At 46.3% G+C, this 23,706-nt stretch overlaps 1 protein-coding gene across 2 annotated transcripts in view; it reads right to left on the minus strand.

Annotated features, from left to right (window-relative positions):
• Nucleotides 1–429: 429 nt before the first annotated feature.
• Nucleotides 430–23,706, minus strand: part of LOC146341184 (parathyroid hormone/parathyroid hormone-related peptide receptor-like) — a 32,723-nt gene continuing 9,446 nt past the window's right edge. Inside the window, exons 4-13 of one of the 2 annotated variants that reach the window (XM_084804915.1) lie at nt 18,775–18,899; nt 15,322–15,416; nt 14,153–14,342; nt 10,591–10,744; nt 4,875–4,935; nt 3,420–3,486; nt 2,701–2,795; nt 1,939–2,080; nt 1,811–1,852; nt 430–1,114 (exon numbers count right to left, since the gene is read on the minus strand). In XM_084804915.1, the coding sequence (XP_084661041.1) occupies nt 725–1,114; nt 1,811–1,852; nt 1,939–2,080; nt 2,701–2,795; nt 3,420–3,486; nt 4,875–4,935; nt 10,591–10,744; nt 14,153–14,342; nt 15,322–15,416; nt 18,775–18,899 (1,361 nt within the window). In that variant the 3' untranslated portion in view covers nt 430–724. The remainder of the gene's footprint in view (nt 1,115–1,810; nt 1,853–1,938; nt 2,081–2,700; nt 2,796–3,419; nt 3,487–4,874; nt 4,936–10,590; nt 10,745–14,152; nt 14,343–15,321; nt 15,417–18,774; nt 18,900–23,706) is intronic. The other variant, XM_084804916.1, reaches the window with a different exon arrangement.

Below are 23,706 nucleotides of genomic sequence, written 5' to 3' on the forward strand. Positions count from 1 at the left end.
AGTATTGGTAGCTTTTTGAGATACTGAGAGAGAACCAAGTGGCCTGAACTATTAATAAGCAAAAGCTACCACTCATTGTTAGAACAAAACACCATCTTTAATATTTTATTCCTTTCCAGAGTAATACACCAGAATCACAGCAGCCTTTAAAAATAAACAAGTTTGCCCTTAACTCTCAGTGCTTACTGAATGATTATGGGGTTAGGGGTGAGGTTGCAATTTCAGTCTACTAAAATGTTGGCTGATTACTCTGCCCATTTAATCCTTCAGCCCTAAAATGAATTCTCTTCAACTCTAGCTTTACACAAATGAAACATTGCTGCATAAGGCAATGGAGTGCGTAAGAGAGTAATCTTACTGCTTCTCAGGAAACAAACTGGTGAAAGTGAGGTGGGCTGAATTGGAATTTTGAAAAGAGATTGTATATACTTCACAAGCCAAACCAGCCAGAACAGTGCAATCTAGCTAAGCACTGCCAACCTTCCTAAGCACCCTCCTGGATCCAGGACCAAGCTTCAACCTAGAACAGACTAATTTGAAATGTTCGATACTGTAGGCCCTCTTTTCATATTGACATAGGTTGTTGAATGAATACTTCCTAATCACTAGGATGGTAACAGGCTCGGGTTTGAAACTAGCAATTTACTTGCCTAGCTGCTGTGAGGTCTGATCCTGGCCCAGCTGATAATGACATTTTTCCCATGTGTGTTTGCCCTCTCTTTTTTTATAGCGTAGTCTCCAACTCCTTTTTCATGCTAGAATGTTTCCCCTCTAGGTCTGGAGAGTCCACTAAAGCTTTGGTGTTCTCTCCAAGGGCCTTCTGCATTATCTCTTGGCTTGGAGAACTATCCAGAGTGGAGGAACCAGGGATGTGTTCTGGTGCAGTGGCATTGGGAGCGAGATGCAGCAGCCAGTTTTTGGCACCCAGAGGCATGGCTACAGCTGCTGCGGAGGCCGCCCCCCAGCTGGCCATGCTCAGACTGACGCTGTTGGTGGCATGGGACACAAGCCCACCATAGCAGTAGCTCCCCCCTGTGCTGGTGACTCGGCTCTTCTGCTTTATGTCCAGCACCAGGCTTCTCCGGAAACGAGCTTTTTTAATTTCTGCCTGCACCTGGGGATAGAGGCAGAATATCAATGGAATGCAACTTAGATAAGACCATCACTCACATGCCTATTCTCAGCCTTCAGCAGCTGGTAGAAACAGCAGTAACTGCCCACAAAGCAGTTTTCTTGTGCCCAGTGTCTCCTTGTCTTTCCCCCACCCCCACTTTTTCCTTTTCCCAATACCTTCAATGCTCTGCCTACCTTCACCCCACTAGAAAATTCCCCTCAAATTCTATCCAGGGATTAGGGGGTAGAATTACGAGTGGAATGCTACCTACACCCCTGAGCTGTATTCAGGCTTTGTCCTTAAGAATGAACAATGGGAGCTGAAAGATATATGTGGGATTTCCTTCCATTGGGAAAAGATTAAAACAGGACTGAATCTGAGCCAGAGTTGAGGCCTGGAGAGTACAACTGGCCATTTAAGAGCACCTCTTACCAAGGAGTAGCTCCAGCCAATACCCCCTATACAGAAGCAATTAAGAGGAGTGGATGTTAGGTCAAAGGGCAAGGGTTCTGAGAAAGTTTTCCATTTTGGAACTTTAATAATTGCATCTAAATAAGTACCCGATCTTTGGTGAGAGGAAATACATGCCCAGGAAAGGCAATGAACCTTCATGTATTGACGGCTGCAGTAGAAAATGCATACATGCACACAACGTTCTACTCATACATACACATTACCTTAAAAGAAGTATCTTACCTCACCATTGCAAAAGCAGTAAATAAAAGCCACAAAGAAACCCTGTCCGGAGAAACAGACAACCATAGATGAAAAACGGTTGCAATGGAGCAGATCTGACACATGACTTCACCGCCACAAAGACTCACCTGTAAAGAATTGAAGAGCATCTCATAGTGCATCTGTATTTGCCAGAGGATGCTGGAAACGGCTGTATAAGGCATGGCCATGAACACCACATAATGGACGCCAAAGAGGGGCATTAGGACTAGGGTGGATTTCAATAACTTCCTGAAAGGAAAAGACTTCCCACATTATCGTGCCACCTCCTGATTACCCAGGATAGCTGAAGTGACTCCTCAGCTGTGCCTTGTTACAGAACAGGCTGTAAGGGGGAGGAAGGCAATGGATATAATGGGCCTTAAAAGAGGACAAGAGGCATGAAGAGGATATAGGCAGTGCATGATGGACAGGGTTAATACCATAGTTCAGGGACAGAGCACTTGCTTTGCATGTAGAAAGGCCCATGTTCAATCCCTAGCATCTCCAGGTAAGGCTGGGAAAGAAGACTGAAACCCTGGAGAGCCACTGCCAGTTGGTGGAGACAAATACTGAGCTATAGCTAAACCAAGATTCTGACTTGGAATAAAGCAGCTTCCTATGATAGCCACCATAATGACTGAAACATAAAGATGTGATCTCACAACAGCTACAAGAAGCCTCTAAGTCATGGAAGAGGAGAATACAGTACAACAGAAATCTAGCAGAGAGGAAGTTGCAGTACTCTAGGAAATGGAAGATGGACAGAGTATTAAGATGTGTGTGTGTGGTGGTGGTGGTGAATCCACTTTCAATGAGATATTTATTGTAGCACTAAGAGAGGAAGGCCTCAATGGCTCCAAGCTGCATACCTGTACTGCTGGCGGGGGTCTAATTTCCCTGCATTTGTCTCCCATAGTTTTGATGCAAGGACTCTCACGATGTTGAGGAACAGGAAAAAGTTCACCTGTGAGCAATAAAAATGTACTGAGGCAGGCGTTTGCCATCCCAATGAAATTAACATGGTTCCATTCCTTTGTTCATTCACTTAGAGAATTTACCCTTTTTCAGTGGCTGAAAACATCAACCAATACTCCACAAACATTGATCATGTAAAACAATAAAATCAGTAATAGTCAAGCTACCCAAAGAGCAGCAGGATTAAATGAATACAGCCCTCAGCCCCTGACCGCCTGCCTCAGCTATTGATTCTCAGCTACATAATTCTCAAAATCCCAGTGGAATAAGAATGTTTTCCCCCCATGTCTGGAAGCTAAGTGAGCTTCCTGGGGGAGGGGCATTCCATAACTCAGGGGCAACTATTGAAAAAGTCCTGCTCCTAGCAGATGCTACAATTTGCATCCACAGAGGTTGGCACCACTTAGCAGGGCCATGTGGGCAAATCTTAAAACCCAGAGGGAGGAATTTATATGAGACAAGATGTTCCCTGATATACGTTCAATTGATTTTGAAGAATTATCAAAGTGGCTCAGTAACTGACCCACAGGAAACATTTACTGTGTAACTGACCCACAGGAAACATTTACTGCCTCCTCCCCAGCCCACCTTAACCCATTTGTTGTGTCCTTACCACAATTGCTGCTAAGATAGGGACTTGGTAGATCCATTTCATGTTTCCAGCGCTGAGGTCCCAGCACCTGATTAAGAGAGGCTGAAGTTAGCCAAACAGGATATGTCCATATAGTGTCCCTCATCTGACAGCTTTGAGACTCAGCTTTGGGGTCCCAAGTCCTTTTATTACTTTGTGATATGGCACATAGCTTAGGCTACTGAGGAGAAGAATTGGTTTGCATTGCTGTACATGGGGACATCTTACTTGTTCAAGCCTTAATATCATTTATATGGCACTTCAAGCTGATTACGTTGTAATCCATCCTTCCCCAACCAGGTGTCTTTCAGAAGTGTTGGACTGCAACTGGCTGGCTGGAAACTGTTGGAACTTAAAGTCCAACCCATCTGAAGGGTGCCAAGTTGGGGAAAGCTGCTGTAATCCATAGAATAACCCTGCAAAGTAGGTCAGTATTACTATCATCCCAATATTACAGACGGCCGCCTAGTGGGCCCATGGGAAAGGCAAGATTCAAACCAGGGTGGTCCCAGTTCATAGCACAGACTCTTGACCACACCAACTCGCAGGTAAGGTCTTCTGCTTTAACTTTACAGGGCAACTTTAGCTGGACTTGAGGTTTGTGTTAACTGGACTTCTTTTTGATTGCAGAACTTGAGACATTTTTGGCACAGATTTTACCAGAGTGTGGATTTTTAAAACACTGAGCAATCATTTTGATGATGTGCAGTTGGGGTGGTATTTATTAACCTGGAACAGGGGTGCAGAACCTCTTTCAGCACGAGGGCCGAATTCCATTTCAGAGAGGCTCTTGGGGGCCACATTGTAATGGTGGACGGGGCTGAAAGCAAAAGGGGGCGGGGGCGGGGCCAAAGGCAAAAGGGGTACAACCAATATACCCGCATAGTTTAGCTTAAAGCTCTTCCTGCCAGTAGCTAAGCCTTAGGAGAGGCATTTCAGCCTTTTAGAATGGGGGAGGGGAACTGTACAAAAGTGAGGAAACTAACAAATGATCAGATTTGGGGGTCAGAGTGTGGGGTCAGGGGAAGGGGCCTTGGCCATCTGGGGAACCCACCCCTGACCTGGAATAAAAAGCTGTCCATGTTTGTTGACATGTGGATTTTTTAATTGTTTATGTCCCTGGAAGGTAATGGGTCTAAGCCATCCATTTACCCTTCACTTGCTAACACATCCTGTAATGATTGTAGTAATTTAGAGACATTTCCTTACAAGAAACATTGGGATGGGAATTTGGAGATGAGAGAGTGGGGTGAGGGGGTGGAGCCGGGACTGGCTGAGGGAGCTCCAGCAAAGAACCGTTCATTGTGACTCTACTTAATAAAACCACCATGTTATCTTCTTAAGATATGGACCCAAACTTATTACACATCCTGTTGATTTGCAGTCATGCTCCAAATCTTCCAAAATAGCGTTTTAAGAGAAATAGAAGCTACGTACTGTGTATCAGCCAGGGATGCTCTTATGCTGGCCCAAACAGACACAAAGACAGCAGGTACCCCTCGAAGGAAGAAGAAAAACAAAGGCAAGCAGAAAGATATCTGGGTTTCCAGTGAGATCTTGACGCAGGGGTGGGCAACTTTTTTTCTGTGGAGGGCTGCATTCCCTCCTGGATAACCTGTTGGGGGTTATCTGTTGGTGGTGGGTGGGGCCAAAGCCAGTGGTGGGTGGGGTCAGAGCCACCATTTTTCTCCCACCCTTTTCTCCCTCTGCCACCCCCTTTTCTCCCTCTCTGTCCCTCTTCCATCCTGCCTAGTGAGCTTTTAGCAAAGGGATAGAGCACTGTTGCCAGAGCTCTGAACTGTTGGCATGCAGAGCCCTACAGGTTGCCCGCACCTGTCTTGAAGGGGCAGTAGGGGGAAATGTGAGGTCATTGGTGTACACTGACTTCATACAGTCAGGGCCAGAAATATCAGAACAAGGATAACTGTTTCGGCACCACCGCTTTGAAGTTGAAAGGAAACACACCCAGATGGGAGTGAAGTCAAGACTTCCAGCTGTAATTCAAGGGGTTTGACAAAAGTGGGGTACTAATTTGTTTGTTTGTTTGTTTCATTTCTATACCTCCCAATAGGTGAAGCTCTCTGGGCAGTTCACAAAAATTAAAACCAAACAGCACACAATAAAACAATTTACAATATATAGAACATTAAAACCACAATATAACAATACAACCACAATAAAACCTAGCAGCAGTGCAGGAGTTTAAAATACAGATTTAAAACAGCAAAGCTAAAAGTTTAGAAAGCTAAAATGCCTGGGAAAATAAAAAGGTCTTCACCTGGCGCCGAAAGGAATACAATGTAGGTGCCAGGCGAACCTCACCAGGGAGCTCATTCCAGAGCTGGGGTGCCACAGCAGAAAAAGCCCTCCTCCTAGTAGCCACCCACCTCACTTCCTTTGTCAGGGGCTCATGGAGAAGGGCCGCTGACGATGCTCTTAAGGTCCGGGCAGGCACATATGGGAGGAGGCGATCCTTCAGATAACCTGGCCCCAAGCCGTTAAGGGCTTTAAATGTTAACACCAGCACTTTGAATCGGGCCCAGAAATGGACTGGCAGCCAGTGCAGCTGAAAAAGTACTGGTGTAATATGAGCTCGCAACCCAGTCCCTGTTAACAATCTTGCTGCCCTATTTTGGACCAGCTGAAGTTTTCGGACCGTTTTCAAAGGCAGCCCCACATATAACGCATTGCAGTAATCCAGACGAGAAGTTATCCGAGCATGGATAACTGTAGCTAGGTGATCTCTGTCCAGATAAGGGCGTAGTTGGTATACCAGCCTAAGCTGATAAAAAGTGCTCCATGCCACTGAGTTCACCTGTACCTCAAGTGACAGTTCTGGATCCAAGAGCACCCCCAAACTACGAACGTGATCCTTGAGGGGGAGTGCAACCCCCTCCAGAACAGGTTGAATATCACCTAGCCAGGCAGACGAACCACCCACTAACAGTACCTCCGTCTTGTCTGGATTGAGTTTCAGTTTATTGGCCCTCATCCAGCCCATTACCGTGCCCAGGCACTGATTCAGAACAGCCACTGCCTCACCTGGGTTTGATGAGAAAGAGAGGTCGAGCTGGGTGTCATCCGCATATTGATGGCACCTCAGCCCACACCTCCGGATAACCTCCCCCAGCGGTTTCATGTAGATGTTAAACAGCATGGGGGATAGAATAGAGCCCTGTGGAACCCCATGGCACAATTGCCATGGCACAGAGCAATAATCCCCCAGCACCACCTTCTGGAATCGGCCAGCCAAGTAGGAGCGGAACCACTGCAGTGCGGTGCCTCCAACTCCCAACCCAGACAACCTATCCAGAAGGATACCATGGTCGATGGTATCAAAAGCCGCTGAGAGGTCCAGGAGAATCAACAGGGTCACACTCCCCCTGTCCCTGTCCCAGCAGAGGTCATCCCACAGGTCAACCAAGGCAGTTTCCATTCCAAAACCAGGCCTGAAGCCCGATTGAGATGGATCTAGATAATCCGTTTCATTCAACAGTGCCTGGAGCTGTCCTACAACCACCTGCTCAAGCACCTTGCCCAGGAAGGGGATGTTGGCCACTGGCCTATAATTGTTAACATCCTCTGGGTCCAGGTTAGGCGTTTTCAGGAGTGGTCTAATTACCGCCTCTTTTAAAGTGGCAGGCACCACTCCCTCTCTCAAGGAGGAACTTACAACCTCCTGGACCCAGCCGGACAACCCCTCCTTGTTTGATTTAATAAGCCATGAAGGGCAAGGGTCAAGCACACAAGTGGTCGATCGGACTTGGCCAAGCACCTTGTCCGCATCCTCAGGCCTCAGTAACTGAAACTCATCCAATAAAACTGGACCAGACGGTGCTCTGAACGCCTCTACCAATGGAACTGCATTAATCGTGGTGTCCAATTCTTGACGAATCTGAGCGACTTTAGCTTCAAAGTGCCGTGCAAACTTATCACAGGGTGCCACCAAGGGTTCCACCATCTCTCTCCCTGGCCCAGAATGTAACAGGCCACGAACCACTCGGAAAATCTCCGCTGGACGACACTGAGAAGATGCAATGCTGGTGGAAAAGAGCTGTCTCCTTGCCACCCTCACTGCCACAGAGTAGGCTTGATAGTGGGCTCTTACCTGTGTTCGGTCAGACTCAGCACGAGTTTTCCTCCACCTGCGTTCTAGCCATCTCCCCTCTTGCTTCATTGCCCTCAGCTCAGGTGTATACCAAGGAGCTGACCGGGCTCTGCTCAGAGGGAGAGGGCGCTTGGGCGCGATCATGTCAACCGCCCGAGTCATCTCTTCATTCCACAGAACGACCTGGGCTTCGACAGGAGCACCAGCCATACCAGCAGGAAAATCCCCCAGAGCCTTCTGGAATCCATCGGAACCCATTAATCTGCAGGGGCGGACCATTTTAATAAGTCCCCCACCCTTGCAGAGGGGGAAGGCTGCCAGGAGTCTAAGCCTCAGCAGGAAGTGATCTGACCATGACCAAGGGACAGATGTTAATTCCTCCACTTTCAGATCACCATCCTCCTGCCCAGTCGAGAAAACCAGATCAAGCGTGTGTCCTTTTATATGCGTTGGGCCGATGACATGTTGGGACAGCCCCATGGTTGTCATGGCGGCCATGAAGTCCTGAGCCGCCCCGGATACAGCGGCCTCGGCATGGAAGTTGAGATCCCCCAGGACCATCATCCTGGGGGTCCTCAACACCAAGTCCGAGACCACCTCCGTCAGCTCAGGCAGGGAGTCTGATGGGCAGCGGGGTGGGCAGTACACCAACAGAATCCCTAATCTGTCCCGGGTACCCAACACAAGGTACAAACACTCAAGATCTGCACTTGAATGGGCAGGAAGCCTAGAGAGGAAGATTGAATTCCTATAGACCACGGCAACCCCCCCTCCCCGACCCTCGAGTCGGTGTTGGTGCTGCACTGAGTACCCAGGAGGGCGCAAGTGGGAGAGAGTGACCCCTCCCAGTTCCCCCACCCAGGTCTCAGTAATACATACCAGGTCAGCCCCCTCATCCACAATCAAATCATGGATGAGGGAGATTTTATTTTGGGCTGACCTGGCATTCAGCAGCAGCACCACCAGATCCGAGGGCAGACTGGTAAGGCTGCCAGGAACCATCAGGTTGGGGGAAGAACCAGAAGAGGGGACAGCTGTAAGGTGTCTAGCCCCTCTTCTCCTCAGCTGGCCTTTAATCCCCCAACACCATTCCTCCCCCTGCCAGTGACTACAGTTATAGTGGCACCTCCCCGACCCCCTGAGTTGCTCAATAGTCCTCCCAGGCACATATTAAAATGTTAGGATATAAAATGTACAACAGTGTAAAAGAAAGATAAAAGAGAACAGCAGCTAAGAAGGAGCAGATAAAATCCACGTTTGCCCCTTTCTCCCTGGTCTTTAAAGCTGTTGCCCTCTGCTGCTGCTATTTGCTGCTGGTATCTGTAACCATTCAGGAAGGACAGCCAGTGGCATACACACATACCCATCGTTGGGGGCTCATAAGTAATGGAAGGAATGGCTGACAAGCAGCTGCATGGCCAGGTGTGGCCTGTTTTCTGGGTACCCCATGACCAATCAAGCAGATAAAAGGCCTGGAGGTGGTTCTGAGTGTTACATTTGCATTTGGTGGCTGTTCACTGGAACTCCCAACATGAGGTCCAAAGAGGCAAACATGAGGAGGAGGCCAACGTTAGGCTGAGGAAACAACACAAACCCATCAGAGAGATAGCAAAAACATTGGGAGTGGCCAATACAACAGTTTGGAACATCCTGAAAAAGAAGGAATTAACTGGCAAGCTCAGCAACAGCAAAAGGCCTGAAAGATGACAGAAGACAACTAAAGTGGATGACTGCAGAATTCTGGTCATGGTGAAGAGGAACCCTTTCACAACATCTAGCCAGGTCAAGAACACTCTTGCGGAGGTAGGCATGTCATTGTCAACATCTACAGTCAAGAGACGGCTTTATGAATGTAAATACGGAGGCTTCACAACAAGGTGCAAACCACTGGTAACGTTCAAGAACCAAAAGGCCAGATTAGCCTTTGCCAGCAAACACCTAAAAAAGCCTGCCCAGTTCTGGAATAAGATTATTTGGACTGATGAAACCAAGATTAACTTGTACCAGAATGATGGGAAGAGAAAAGTATGGAGAAGGAAAGGAACAGCTCATGATCCAAAGCATACCACATCATCTGTCAAACATGGTGGAGGCAGTGTTATGGCATGGGCATGTATGGCTGCCAATAGAACCGGGTCACTGGTGTTTATTGATGACCTGACTGCTGATCAAAGCAGCAGGATGAATTCTTAAGTGTATAGAGTTATACTTTCTGCTCAGATTCAGCCGAATGCTGCCAAACTGATAGGACGCTACTTCATATTGCAGATGGATAATGACCCAAAACATACAGCAAAAGCTACCCAAGAGTTTCTAAAGGCAAAGAAGTGGGATGTTCTTCAATGGCCAAGTCAGTCACCTGATCTCAACCCAATAGAGCATGCTTTTCACTTACTGAAGACAAGACTGAAGGCGGAAAGACCCACAAACAAGCAGCTGCAGTAAAGTCCTGGCAAATCATCTCGAAGGAGGAAACTCAGCATTTGGTCATGTCCATGGGTTCCAGACTTCAGGCAGTCATTGACTGCAAAGGATTTTCATCCTGGTATTAAAGGCGATCCTTAAGTTTGAAATGATGTTGGTTTGTTCCATTACTTATAAGCCACCAGCAATGGGGGGGTGTATGCCACTGGCTGTCCTTCCTGAATGGTTAGTGCCCCACTTTTGTCAAACCCCTTGAATTACAGCTGGAAGTCCTGACTTTGCTCCCATCTGGGTGTGTTTCCTTTCAGCTTCAATGTGGTGGTGTACAGAGGCCAACTGCCAAAACAGTTATCCTTGTTCCGATATTTCTGGCCCTAACTGTATGTGTTACATTGTTCCCTTCAACCTCTGTGCTGGAAGAGGGGTGGGGAGAGAAGCATAGTTAGGTATGAGCGAGGGGAAGAGAGTGGCTGTGGTAACGAGGCCTTTCAAATACATTGGGTCCCCATCCCTCAGTGTCTCCACAAAGTGGCCTTCGCATTAAACTTCTAATCTTCTTTGTGGATCCCTGTGTAAAATGATTGTAAGAGCAGGAGACAGAGCGAACTGGACTGTGCTTACCCCACCCAATGAGCGTAAGGGCCCACAAGTAGCTTTTGTTTGAAAGGAAAGCCATGAAGATCAAGCTGTGGAGGTAGAGGCCTTCGACCAAGATCCAGTAGTGGTTGGTAGCCAGGAAATAGAGGAAGACGGTCACAGCTACCTTGCAGCCTGCCTGAACAAATGGAGAAAGAAACACACAAAGGTGTCTTTTAGGGCATCTCTACACCAGCCTAAAATCCTGCATTTAAAATGCAGCTTTCTGCTTCCGTTTTAAATGCAGGATCATAACGACGCCCTTTTTCATGTGCTTCCTTTTCCCCCAGCCCCTTCCCCTCTCCTTCTGCCCGTATCTGAGCCTTCCCTTATCTTTCATTTATCTCGCTCCTCTTCTTGCCGCTTTTCCTCTTTTCGTGGAGGAAACTGAAGCGGAACACAACGGGGTAATTTGATAGCTCATTATCTGTGATCTATTTAAAAACGGAACAAAGGGCATTTAGCGCAGGAGACGCCTTGAACTATCGTGGTGTCAGGTAAAGAGCCCGCAAACTTCCGTGAAGGAGCAATCTCAATCACAGGATAAAAGCTCCGTGTAAAGGAGCCCTTATTGAAACCAGGGCCAGATTAGCGTTTGTGGATGCCTTGAGGCAGTAACACTTCTACCTCCTCTCTCTCTCTCTCTCTCTCTCTCTCTCTCTCTCTTGTTTCTGTCTCTCTCCCCCACACCAGTATACTTTATTTTTTAAACTTTTCACTCTTCTCCACCAGCCAACAATATGGTTTCCAAGATGGCTTGCGAACCCGTTCTAATCATGTCACCAAATCATACCCCTCTCCCATACAATTTAAAAAAAAACCCAGCCTTAATACACAATTTAGGAACATACATACAATTAAATGCTTGGGAGAACAACTAATCACATTCTCAGCTAGCAAATTGTTCTGGGGGGAAAGGGTCTTACAGCTAGCGAGCTACAACAATGGACAGTGACTATAGACAAGGCCCTATCCTTGGTAGCCACCGACCTCAGCTCCAAACCTGAGGACACCCAGAGCAGTGTCTCTCCTCAATAGGGCAGGTTCCATGTTATCATTAATTCCCCAGAACAAACCTTACACTCCCACATAATCAGGTAACTCAGAACTATCAAAGTAAAACACCTTGATCCCACATCCTGATCTCTTGCTCCTTTTTTTCTTTTTCACACTATGGGTTGGATCCAGATGTAATCATACTTAGAGTAGAGCCGTAGAAATCAATGGGACTTCAGTTAAGTCCCATTGATTTTCATGGCTCTACTCTAAATCTGGAGCCAACCCACGATGTCTGGATCTTTTGCAAGGTTTTGGTTATGTCTTTGGGGTTGGATGCAGACTGTTAGTCACACTCCAGTCCCACTGAAATGGTGGGATTAAGTTAGTCATGACTAACTTGTCCCACTGATTTCAATGGGAGTAAATTGCGACTAATTTAGCCTGCATCTAAATCATTGTTTCTATTAGCTGAAGGTCAAAAGGAGGAATAAACAGATGGAATGCATTCAATCAAATCCCAGAGATCATCAGTCTCTGCTTTTGTTTCTTGTGTTTCTTCCAAAACTGAATGCTGATACATCTAAAATGCTGTTTTATGATTGGGTAGGAAACCATTTTGAGCCTGGTTATTCTGCAATCGCTACTATAGTTCCCTGAATTTTCAGGAAGAATCATGGAGTTTGAGGGCGGCTTGTAGGCCATCTAGGCCGACCCCCTGCTCGATGCAGGAAATCCAGAGCTAGAGCATCCCCACAGATGGATGTCCAGCTTCTGCTTGAAGACCTCTCATGAGGGAGAGCCTACCCTTCCTCTCAGGCGTGTGCAACGTGTGGCTGCTCCCATCTGCCCTTGCCAGCATAGCCAATGGTGAGGATTGATGGGAGTTGTAGGCCAAAATATCTGGAGGGCCACAAGTTGCCCACCCTTGCTGTAGACTATTGGCTCCATTTTCAAGCTACTCTTACTGTCAAGAACTTTCTCCTGAGGTTCAACTGAAACTTCTCCTGTAACTTAAGCTCATTAGATCTCGTCCTACCCTCTGGGAGGAAGGGAACATGTTTTGGCCTTTTTCTATGAAGGGATGGCCCTTCACATAATTGAAGAATGCTGTCGTATCCACACACACCCCAACACACACACACAGTCTTCCCTACCTCTCATTTAAATCCTCACCAAGGGTGGCTGTAGAAACCCTGGTCATCTGGAGTTGGTAAGTGGCTGGATGGGAAGGAATAAGCTGAAACTGAACCCCGACAAAACCGAAGTACTTCTTGTGGGAGGCAAGGGAAGGTTGACCTGGTGTTGAATGGGGTGCAGCTGCCCCTGAAGGACCAGGTCATTTTAGACTCCCAGCAGTCCACAGAGGCTCAGGTGTCGGCCATGAGCCAGGCAGCACTGTACCAACTCCATCTGATACGGCAGCTGCGTCCCTACCTCCCTAACCATCTGCTCCCATCAGTAGTTCATGCCTTGGTCTCCTCTCACCTAGACTACTGCAATGCGCTCTATGTGGGGTTACCCTTGGAGATGGTTCAGAAGTTGCAGCTGGTACAGAACGCGGCGGCTCACCTGATTAAAGGCAGCCGTCGGTGAGATCACATCACTCCAGTGCTGAAGGAGTTGCATTGGTTACCAGTTGTTTCCCGGGCCCAATTCAAGGTGTTGGTATTGACCTTTAAAACCCTATACGGTTCCAGCCCAGTCTATCTTAAGGAGCACCTTCAGCAACACCAGGGATGCCATGCAACGAGATTGGCCTCGGAAGGCCTTCTGTCTGTCCCATCAGCCAGGACAGTTAGGCTGGTGAGGACTAGGGAGAGGGCCTTTTCTGTGTTGGCCCCCACTTTGTGGAATTCCCTCCCTAGTGACATCCACCATGCCCCCTCTTTGATGAGCTTCTGCCGGGCTTTGAACCTGGCTGTTCAGGCAGGCATTTGGGATGGGTTTTTTTTTTTACCCTAAAAAATTAGGGTTTTTTTCTAGAGCAATATTGTTTTGTTGATTATGTTGTATTTTGTGTTGTTATTTGTATTGTATGCCACCTAGAGTGACTGGTTAGCCAGCCAGATGGACGGCTCATAAATCTAATAAATACATTCTCTTCTCCAGGCTAAACAAACCCACTTCCTTCAAACGTTCCTAGCTGGAGTTGTTTCCCATACAGCTGACCATCTTCATTGCCTTCCTCTGAACCTGTTCCAATTTGTCTACCTCAGGGGTGCACAGCCCAAGGCCCCGAGATGCTTGTTGTGCAGGCCCCCATGCCCATCTAGCTCGCTGAGAGGGAGAAGGAGGCTCAAACCTCCTCCTCCCTCAGCCCACTGATCTTGTGCAGGGTCGCTGGGATGGGGAATGAGGTTACACACACGTGACACCACCACCCCGCCACCCCACTGGTGCTGACTGCAACTCTCCAGGCCAAAAAGGTCATGCTCCCCTATCTATGTCCTCCTTAAAGTGCCCCCTACTGGCACCCCTAGACGCCGGCACACATCATTCTCCTACTTAGACAGTAGAGGAGAGTATGCTTTCCATGGTTGGGACGTACCAGGTGGGTCCTGGATCCCAAAGAGACGCTCAGTTCTTCAGCATCCCAGTCACCATCTTGTGCTTTCTGCAGCCCCTCAGATTGTGTGGTGGAGTACAGCACTATGTCCTTCACAAAGATACTCACAGCTCGGCAGATGAAAGAGGCAAAGAGGTGAAGGTGGATGTAATTCCGTGTGCAGTGAAGTCGCCTTAAAACACACAGCCGTGCAGGATTGGATTAATTTTAGTTATTAATCACACTTTTATGCCACCTTTCTTCCAAAGTGGTGTGTGGTACTCTCCCCCCCCGCCCCATTTTCCCTCACAACAGCCCTGTGAGGTAGATTAATCTGAGGGGGAGCAAATTACTCGGCCGTGATCACACCAGTGAGATTCATGGCTAACTCAGTGGAGATTTGAACCTGGGTCCCTGTCCAGCACTCGAACCACTAAACTGGACTGACAAGAGAAAGGGCAGGCAATAGCCACACTATAGCAATGGCTGCTCCATATCACAGAATCCCACATGACTCTTGTTGGGGATGTTCTTTCTGGGATCTACACCACCTAACCACCTGCCCTTATCTGCGGTGTAAGCAAAGTTTATACACACACACAGACAATTACGAGTACAAGCTGATGGTTTCTCCCCCTGCTTTGCTGGTCGTGAAGGTTTAATTTGATTTGAGCCAAGGCCCTTTTTACTTATTATTATTTTATTTATTATTACATTTATATCCTGCCTTTTTTTCCTCCCGCAAGGAACCAAAGGAAGTTTATATGGTCTTCCTCCTCTCCATTCTCCCCACCTCCCGCCAGCCACCCTGTGGTAGGTTAGGCTGAGACAGTGAGCTTCATGACTAAATGGCAATTAGAACCCGGCTCTCCTAAGTCCCAGTCCTACACTCTAGCCACTACACCACTGCGGCTTAGCCCCAGGATCTCTCTTCAATACTACAGCTCAGGTCTGTAACATAAGCAATTACAAAAGTTCCTTTAAGCATGCGCCGAGTGTCTTTTGTTACCACGACCAGCCCCCGTGTATCGGGGACCAGGCATTAAAAACAAAAAGTGACTGCCAGGCAAGTTATGAGCCCTGCCAACCTTTCTGCTGGGCAGCAGGGGAGGGCTATGGTTTGGGATGATGGGGGCTGGGGCAAAAGAAGCAATAAGATCTCTCCTCCTTACTTGAAGTAGCAAAGGATGCACATGGCAACCAGAAGGGAGGCGAGGGAGATGGAGTAACCAGCAGTGTAGATGATGTGCAGGCGGTCAAACACTTCCTAGGTGAGCAGGGGGGGAAAGAGAGAAATCTCTGCATAGATAGTCTCTTCGGGGCCATCATCCTAACTGATGACATCAGGTCAAGGACCCTTTCTAGACAACCACCACCTTTCCCCAGACAGGCTATCCTCCATCCACTCGGTCCTCTTTTGCAAATCTCCAAAGGAGGGGATTTTGCCACCACATCCAGCTCCCTGCTGGTCCGTTGCCAAATTGCATTTCAACCAGTAGCAAACGTGCCATGTCTTAAGACCAGCACATGAAACAATGCCGCTAGAGCAGCTTTCCCCGGCCTGTGCCCGCCAGATGTTCCGGACAACAACTCCCAGCATTCCTCACCATTGGCTATGCTGGCTGGGGTTGATGGGAGTGGAAGTCCAAAACATCTGGAGGGCACCAGGTTGGGGGAAGGCTGCACTGTAGCATCACCATCTGGGCTACATGCTCAGTCCATTGCAACTTGGCTGGTTCTGTGCAGGAGGCAGAGGCACAGCCCTGGAGAAGCAGGCAGGAGGACATGCCTGTCCCTATGTCTATGCTGCAGCCTGGCCCTCCTGCACCTGCCCAGGAGTGCCCCATACTCCCACTGCCCATGCCTCACATGTCTTAGGAAGTCCCATAGTCTGTCTGGCCTGATGTAAGGCAGCTGCCGATTTGTTCATCTGGCCCAGCACTGTCTGCTCAGACTGGCAGTAGAACTCCAGGCTCTCAGGACACGTGAAGGCCCTTTCCCATCACTTGCCACCTGGTCTTTTTAACTGGAGATGCCGGGGATTGAACTAGGGGCCTTCTGCATACAAAACAAGTCTGCCTGGCTCCTCCTTTAATGAAAACCCATAAAACAATCCTAACCTGCTCTAGCTGTTCAAAGCGTGCATGGATGCTTTAAAATGTAATGCTTCAAATACTGATTGCAGTAGAAGTGTGACATCGGGTTGGAGCCATGTCCTCCTGCAGTGACTTGCAGGTTGCTTATCTCAAACAGCTGTGAAAAGGTTGAGAAACCTTTTTACCTTCCCCTGGAATTAAAAGGGGAACCATCCAGATGAAATCTTAGGAGAACAGTTGCTTCTGCAGAGAAACAGAGGGGCTGAAATCTAAGATTAGATGCCAGAGTGTCATCTACTGAACACTGTTTGAAACTCCTAAGCAATTAGGAGACATAAGGACAAATGGCTCCAAATAGTATTTCTGAATTTAAACTACCAGCAATATCTGAGGACTTGTAATTAAATCTGTGTGTTTGTTTTTTTTGTTTCTGCAATTATACTTGCTTGTTGTGCTTTTGAAAGTGGAGGATGGCAGTATCAAAGGAAAAAAAGAAAGGCTTGAGAACGCCACCTACCCCCCCCCCCAATTGCTCCTCCAGCAAAGATTTCTAGAAATGCTGGAGATGAAGAGGAGTTGCTTGCTTTGATAAAAGCTATGTCTTCTCAGCTACCAGAGCAGTCAAAGAAACTTGAAACAATTCAGAACTCAATCACTGCCCTTCAGGGGGCTGTGGATTTAATTAATATCTCTTTTCAAAAGATGGAATCGAAGGTTAATGCTCTCGAAGATCGGGTTACTGCTCATGAAACTTCCATGGAAGCTTCTCATAACATTTGTTCTGCTCGAATTTCTCAACTGGAGGCCTTCACACGTAGAGTGAATCTACATATCCTTGGTATTAAAGACATGGCTACTGATATAGATTTGGCTGAATTTATGGATAAACTTTTGCATGAGCTATTTTTTTTACCATCTGATTTTTTACTTGATATTGAGCATGCATATCGTGTTCGTGGCTCAATACATGGCACTAAAGGGACTTCTGGGACTGTTATTGTTCAATTTTCACGAGTCTCTACAAAAAAATATCTTATGTGTTTGGCAAGAGAATGAGGTGAGCTTCAGCAGGGATCAGCAAATGGCAAGATTATGCTCTTTCCTGATTATACTAAAGAAATCGCTAACAGAAGAAGGAAATTCACCAAGGCGAGAAGTTTGGCAAAGCAAATTAACCTGCAATATCATATTAAATATCGAGCTACATTTTGCATTCCTTTTGAAGACCAGATGAAAACATTTTTGGATCCTGATGCTGCAGAATCATTTTTAATTGGTATTAAAATTAAAACAAGGGAACCAACTCTGTCAGCCCCCAGAGTTGGAACTTAGCCATCTTCACTGTTCTTTTGAAGTGCTGTTTGGGCTATAGCTGCTAAGATGTCTAGGCAGCATGCCAGAGTAAATGTTTGCATATTTCTGTTTTCTTTCTCCTTTTTTATGTTATATTGTAATAAAATGCCTATTTGTGTGTGTATGTGTGTGTACACATATAAATATATATTTTTAGATACGATATTACTTAAAATATACAAATATTTGTTTTTGTTTTTTGTTTTTTTATCTTTTTCTTAAGCTTTTTCCCCTTTTTATTATTATTATTATTAATAGCATTATGGGATGATTATTATTACTATTTCTTGTTGGCTAAACTTTTAACGTTTATTAATACGCATTAACCAAATGGTAATATATGGCCAAGGAAATGGATTGTTTGCTCCCATTCCTTTGCTATAAGACTGAGGTTATGATACTGAAGAGTGCTGAATAGGTATAATCTGCAATTGGATTTATATTTGGATATTTGGTTTGTTCTTATTGAAGTTTAACATAATCCTCCCCCCGCTTCTTTTGCTATCCTCCCCCCCTTTTTCCCCCCTGAGAATACTGTAATGTTGGAAACTGAAGATTCTGATTATGTTGTTCGTAGTGTTCATTTCATTTATAAAAATAAAATAAAAACAGATTCAAATACTGATTGCAGTAGAGCAGGGGTAGGGAACTGGGTTGGCCCTGGAGAGTAGATTGCCTCCCAGGACTAATCCAGACAACTGGATGATTGTGCTGGGTGGCCAGTCTGGTGGGCCAAATTCAGCCCATGGGCACAAAGTTCCTAATTCTTGCTGTAGAGAATTGCAGCTTAGAATGTTATACACCAATACAATAAAATATCCTTGGCAAACAGAGTGATTAATTATCCCCTCCCACTTCTTTTAGATGTTCTTTTAAAATATTTGGAAATGATCATCATATCTTCCATACACCTCCATCCCTTTCATCAGCCTTTAGAAAGGCAGGTCAATTGCCTGGATCTACCATGCTGTGGTAGGCCGAGGCAGAGACGCTTCCAATTCCACAAGCTCTGTTTCCTCTCTGCCCCACATCTCTCTTTCTCCCTATTAAGGGTGCAATCCTATGCATGTTTAGACAAAAAAAGTCTGACAACTCCCAACATTCTCCAACCACCTGGACTTTTTTTTGGTCTAAATATGGATAAGATTGCACCCTAGCTGTAATAAGGCATTTAACCTTTTCTTGGTTCTGCCGTTCCGGGGCGAAGAATATGGCACATTCTGTGTAATTAGCCCAAGTCTTGTTCATGTTGGGCACCAACTCCCAGTTCCCGTTGACATCACAGTGTCTATAGGCATGACCTGAAATAAAGGAGAGGCAGAGTTCAGAAAGGGAAACCTGGCCAGTGAAATGGGGGGACAGGACGGGGGGGTAGATGCCAGTAAGGCTCAACACCACCACCATTTTCAAAGGCCAGTGACTCCAGAATATATGAAATCATACTAAATGAATGAATGTTTCTCTGATCATGCTTCGAGTGGCTTTCTCTGGCCAATGAGACAAACTAGTTGTCAGGAGCACCCTAGCTGCCTCTTACAGTCCCCTCCAATAGCCAACTCAAGACACAGACGACGAGGATTCTTTCCAAGGCTTTATTCCTTTATTACTTAATGACTCTTACAGATACTAATCACTAGCGACTAAGCTAGGAACTGCACTGGGGTAGATAGCAGAGTAGCCTAAGCTCCAGGTAAGGCAGTTGGTCCCTGTTTGAAGGAGAAGCGTGGGAAGACTCTGAACTTATGGGCTATGGAGAGATCCTCCCTCTGACTCTTGGGTCCTTGGGACGCAACCGTTGTTTTATCGCCAAATGAGCAGAGCACCTCCTTTCGGCGCCCTCCATCTGTTGCCACTCCCTGCGTCTGCGCCGAGCATCCAGCAAGCCTCTCTCTCACTGCCAGGGTCACTATCTCTCTCAGGAATGCTGGCAGGAGGAATCTCTGCCAGCTGCTGTGCTTGTGAGAGATGAGAGAGCTCCTCTCCCATGGATTGCTGTTCTTCCTCAGAATCAGAACTGCTCTGGGGCTCTATGGGCTCAGTTTCCACCCTGACACTAGTTAGCCATCACACAGTGAGATTAAGTGTCTGTTTCCTGGGCAAAGTGTAAAGCTTCCAAGCCGGCCTGGCCCTAACGTTAGGCAGAGTGAGGTGGCCGCCTCAGGTGTTGAATGCTGGAGGGCAGGGCAGCAGTGGTGCTGTTTCCCCTGACCTTGCCTCTAAGCTATCCTGCAGGAACAGTGGTGGATGCTGTCCTGTTGTCAGTGTTGAAGTGACATTAAAGTGCCAATCCTGCCAACTGCTGTACATGGAATGAGGGCAGGGGGGAGGTGCCATCTTGTCCTTTGCCTCAAGCAGAAAAATTAGGAGAACAAGAAGGAGCACAATCTTGCACAAAGGAAATGCAAGCAGACAATAAGGGATGCAAAAAAGGATTTTGAGAAACATATCACTAATAACATTAAGGCCAACAATTTTTTAAAAATTAAATACATCAGAAGCAGGAAACTGGCTAGTGAGGCAGTTGGACTGTTGGATGACAATGGAGTTAAAGGAGTACTAAAGAAGGATAAGGAGAGTGCAGAGAAGCTGAATGAATTCTTTGTATCTGTCTTCACTGCAGAAGATGTAGAGGAGATATTTTCAGGAACAGAATCTGAGGAACTGATGCAAATAGTGGTGACAAGAGATGAAACTATTGACAAATTGAAAACAAATCACCAAGAATTTTTCAAGAACTCAAATGTGAAATTGTGTCTTCTACAGGCTAGTTAGCAGGTAAATTGGTGGAGAGTATTTATTCAAGTCTCCTTCATGGATCACTGCCTTGTTGTGGTGAAGGGGCTTGAGTAACTCAGTGAAGCCATAAGCTATGCCGTGCAGGGCCACCCAAGACGGACAGGTCATGGCACAGAGTTCTGACAAAATGTGGTCCACTAGAGAAGGAAAGGGCAACCCACTCCAGTATTCTTGCCAAGAAAACCCCATGGAACGTATCACAAGGCTAAAAGATATGATGCCGGAAGATGAGCCTCTCAGGTCGGAAGGTGTCTAATATACTACTGGGGAAGAGCAGAGGGTATTTCCAAGTAGCACCAGAAAGAGTGAAGTGGCTAGGCCAAAGCCGAAAGGACACTCAGCTGTGGATGTGTCTGGTGGTGAAAAGAAAATCCGATGCTGTAAAGAACAATATTGTTTAGGAACCTGGAATGTCAGATCAATGAATCAAGGTAAGCTGGAAGTGGTCAAACATGAGGTGGCAAGATTGAACATCGACATCTTGGGAATCAGCGAACTAAAATGGACAAGCATGGGCGAATTTAATTCAGGTGACCATTATATCTACTACTGTGGACAAGAATCCCTTAGAAGAAATGGAGTAGCACTCATAGTCAACAAAAGGATGGGAAAAGCAGTACTGGGGTACAATCTCAAAAACGATAGAATGATCTCAGTACGAATCCAAGGCAAACCATTCACAGTAATTCAAGTCTATGCCCCAACCACTGAGGCCGAAGAAGCTGAGGTTGATCGGTTCTATGAAGACCTACAATACCTTCTAGAACTAACACCAAAAAAAGATGTCCCTTTCATCATAGGGGATTGGAATGCCAAAGTAGGAAGTCAAGAAATCACCGGGATAACAGGCAAGCATGGCCTTGGTGTACAAAATGAAGCAGGACAAAGGCTAATACAGTTTTTCCAAGAGAACACGCTGATCATAGCAAACACTCTTTTCCAACAGCACAAGAGGCGACTCTACACATGGACATCACCAGATGGTCAATATCAAAATCAGATTGATTATGTCCTTTGCAGCCAAAGATGGAGAAGCTCTATACAGTCAGTAAAAACAAGACCTGGAGCTGACTGTGGCTCAGATCATGAGCTGATTCTTGCAAAATTTCGGCTTAAATTGAAACACGTAGGGAAAACCACTAAACCATTCAGGTATGACCTAAATCATATCCCTTATGAATACACAGTGGAGGTGAGGAATAGATTTCAGGGATTAGACCTGATAGACAGAGTGCCTGAGGAACTATGGACAGAGGTCCGTAACATTGTTCAGAAGGCAGCAACTTAATCCATCCCAAAGAAAAAGAAATGCAAGAAAGCCAAGTGGCTGTCTGATGAGGCTTTACAAGTAGCTGAGGAAAGAAGGGAAGCGAAAAGCAAGGGAGAAAGGGGAAGATACATCCAACTGAATGCAGAGTTCCAGAGAATAGCAAGGAGAGACAAGAAGGCCTTCTTAAATGAACAATTCAAAGAAATCGAGGAAAACAATAGAATGGGAAAGACTAGAGATCTTTTCAAGAAAATCGGAGATATCAAGGGAACGTTTTGTGCAAAGACAGGCATGATAAAGGACAAAGAAGGCAGGGACCTAACAGAAGCAGATGAGATTAAGAAGAGGTGGAAAGAATACACAGAAGAACTATACAGGAAAGATCTGAATGTCCCTGATAGCCATGATAGTGCGGTCACTGAACGTGAGCCGGACATCCTAGAGAGTGAAGTCAAGTGGGCCTTAGGAAGCACTACTAACAACAAAGCTGGTGGAGATGACAGTATTCCAGCTGAGCTATTTAAAATCCTAAAAGATGATGCTGTTAAAGTGCTACATTCAATATGCCAACACATTTGGAACACTCAACAGTGGCCACAAGACTGGAAAAGGTCAGTTTACATTCCTGTTCCAAAGAAGGGCAATGCCAAAGAGTGTTCAAACTATCATACAATTGCGCTCATTTCACATGCCAGCAAGGTTATGCTCAAAATCCTACAAGCTAGGTTTCAGCAGTATGTGAACCGAGAACTACCAGAAGTACAAGCTGGGTTCCGAAGAGGCAGAGGAACTAGAGATCAAATCGCCAACATTCACTGGATCATGGAGAAAGCAAGAGAATTCCAGAAAAATGTCTATTTCTACTTCATTGACTATGCTAAAGCCTTTGATTGTGTGGATCACAACAAACTGTGGCAAATTCTTAAAGAGATGGCAGTACCAGACCACCTTACCTGTCTCCTGAGAAACCTGTACGAGGGCCAAGAAGCAACAGTAAGAACCAGACATGGAACAACCGATTGGTTCAAAATTGGGAAAGGAGTACAACAAGGCTGCATATTGTCACCCTGCTTATTTAACTTATATGCAGAGTACATCATGAGAAACGCCGGGTTGGATGAATCACAGGTCGGAATTAAGATTGCCGGGAGAATTATCAACAACCTCAGATACGCAGATGATACCACCCTAATGGCAGAAAGCGAAGAGGATCTAAAGAGCCTCTTGTTGAGGGTGAAAGAGGAGAGTGCAAAAGCTGGTTTGAAACTCAACATTAAAAAAACTAAGATCATGGCATCTGGCCCCATCACTTCCTGGCATATAGAAGGGGAAGAAATGGAAGCGGTGACAGATTTTATTTTCTTGGGCTCCAAGATCACTGCAGACGGTGACTGTAGCCATGAAATTAAAAGACGCTTGCTCCTTGGGAGGAAAGCTATGGCAAACCTAGACAGCATAGTAAGACGCAGAGACATCACCTTGCCGACAAAGGTCCATCTAATCAAAGCTATGGTTTTCCCAGTAGTAATGTATGGCTGTGAGAGCTGGACTATAAGGAAGGCTGAATGCCGAAGAATGGATGCTTTCGAAGTGTGGTGCTGGAGAAGACTCTTACAAGTCCCCTGGACTGCAAGGAGGTCAAATCAGTCAGTCCTAAAGGAAATCAACCCTGACTGCTCATTGGAAGGACAGATACTGAAACTGAAGCTGAAATATTTTGGCCACCTAATGTGAAGAGAAAGGGCACTGGAAAAGACCCTGATGCTGGGAAAGATTGAAGGCAAAAGGAGAAGGGGATGGCAGAGGATGAGATGGCTAGATAGCATCACCGATGCAATGAATATGAACCTGAGCACGCTCCAGGAGAGAGCGCAGGACAGGAAGGCCTGGCGTGCTATGGTCTGTGGGGTCACGAAGAGTCAGACACGACTTAATGACTGAACAACAACAACAACAACAATTTATTCAAGACAGAATTCTTAAGCATATAGATTGAAGGACAAGTCCTGCTGAAAAAGAATCTACATCACTTCTGTAAAAGT

The sequence above is a fragment of the Heloderma suspectum genome, chromosome 6 (assembly GCF_057233095.1).
Source record: "Heloderma suspectum isolate Gila_16-S chromosome 6, 16-S_ref, whole genome shotgun sequence".
NCBI classification, from domain to species: domain Eukaryota; kingdom Metazoa; phylum Chordata; class Lepidosauria; order Squamata; family Helodermatidae; genus Heloderma; species Heloderma suspectum.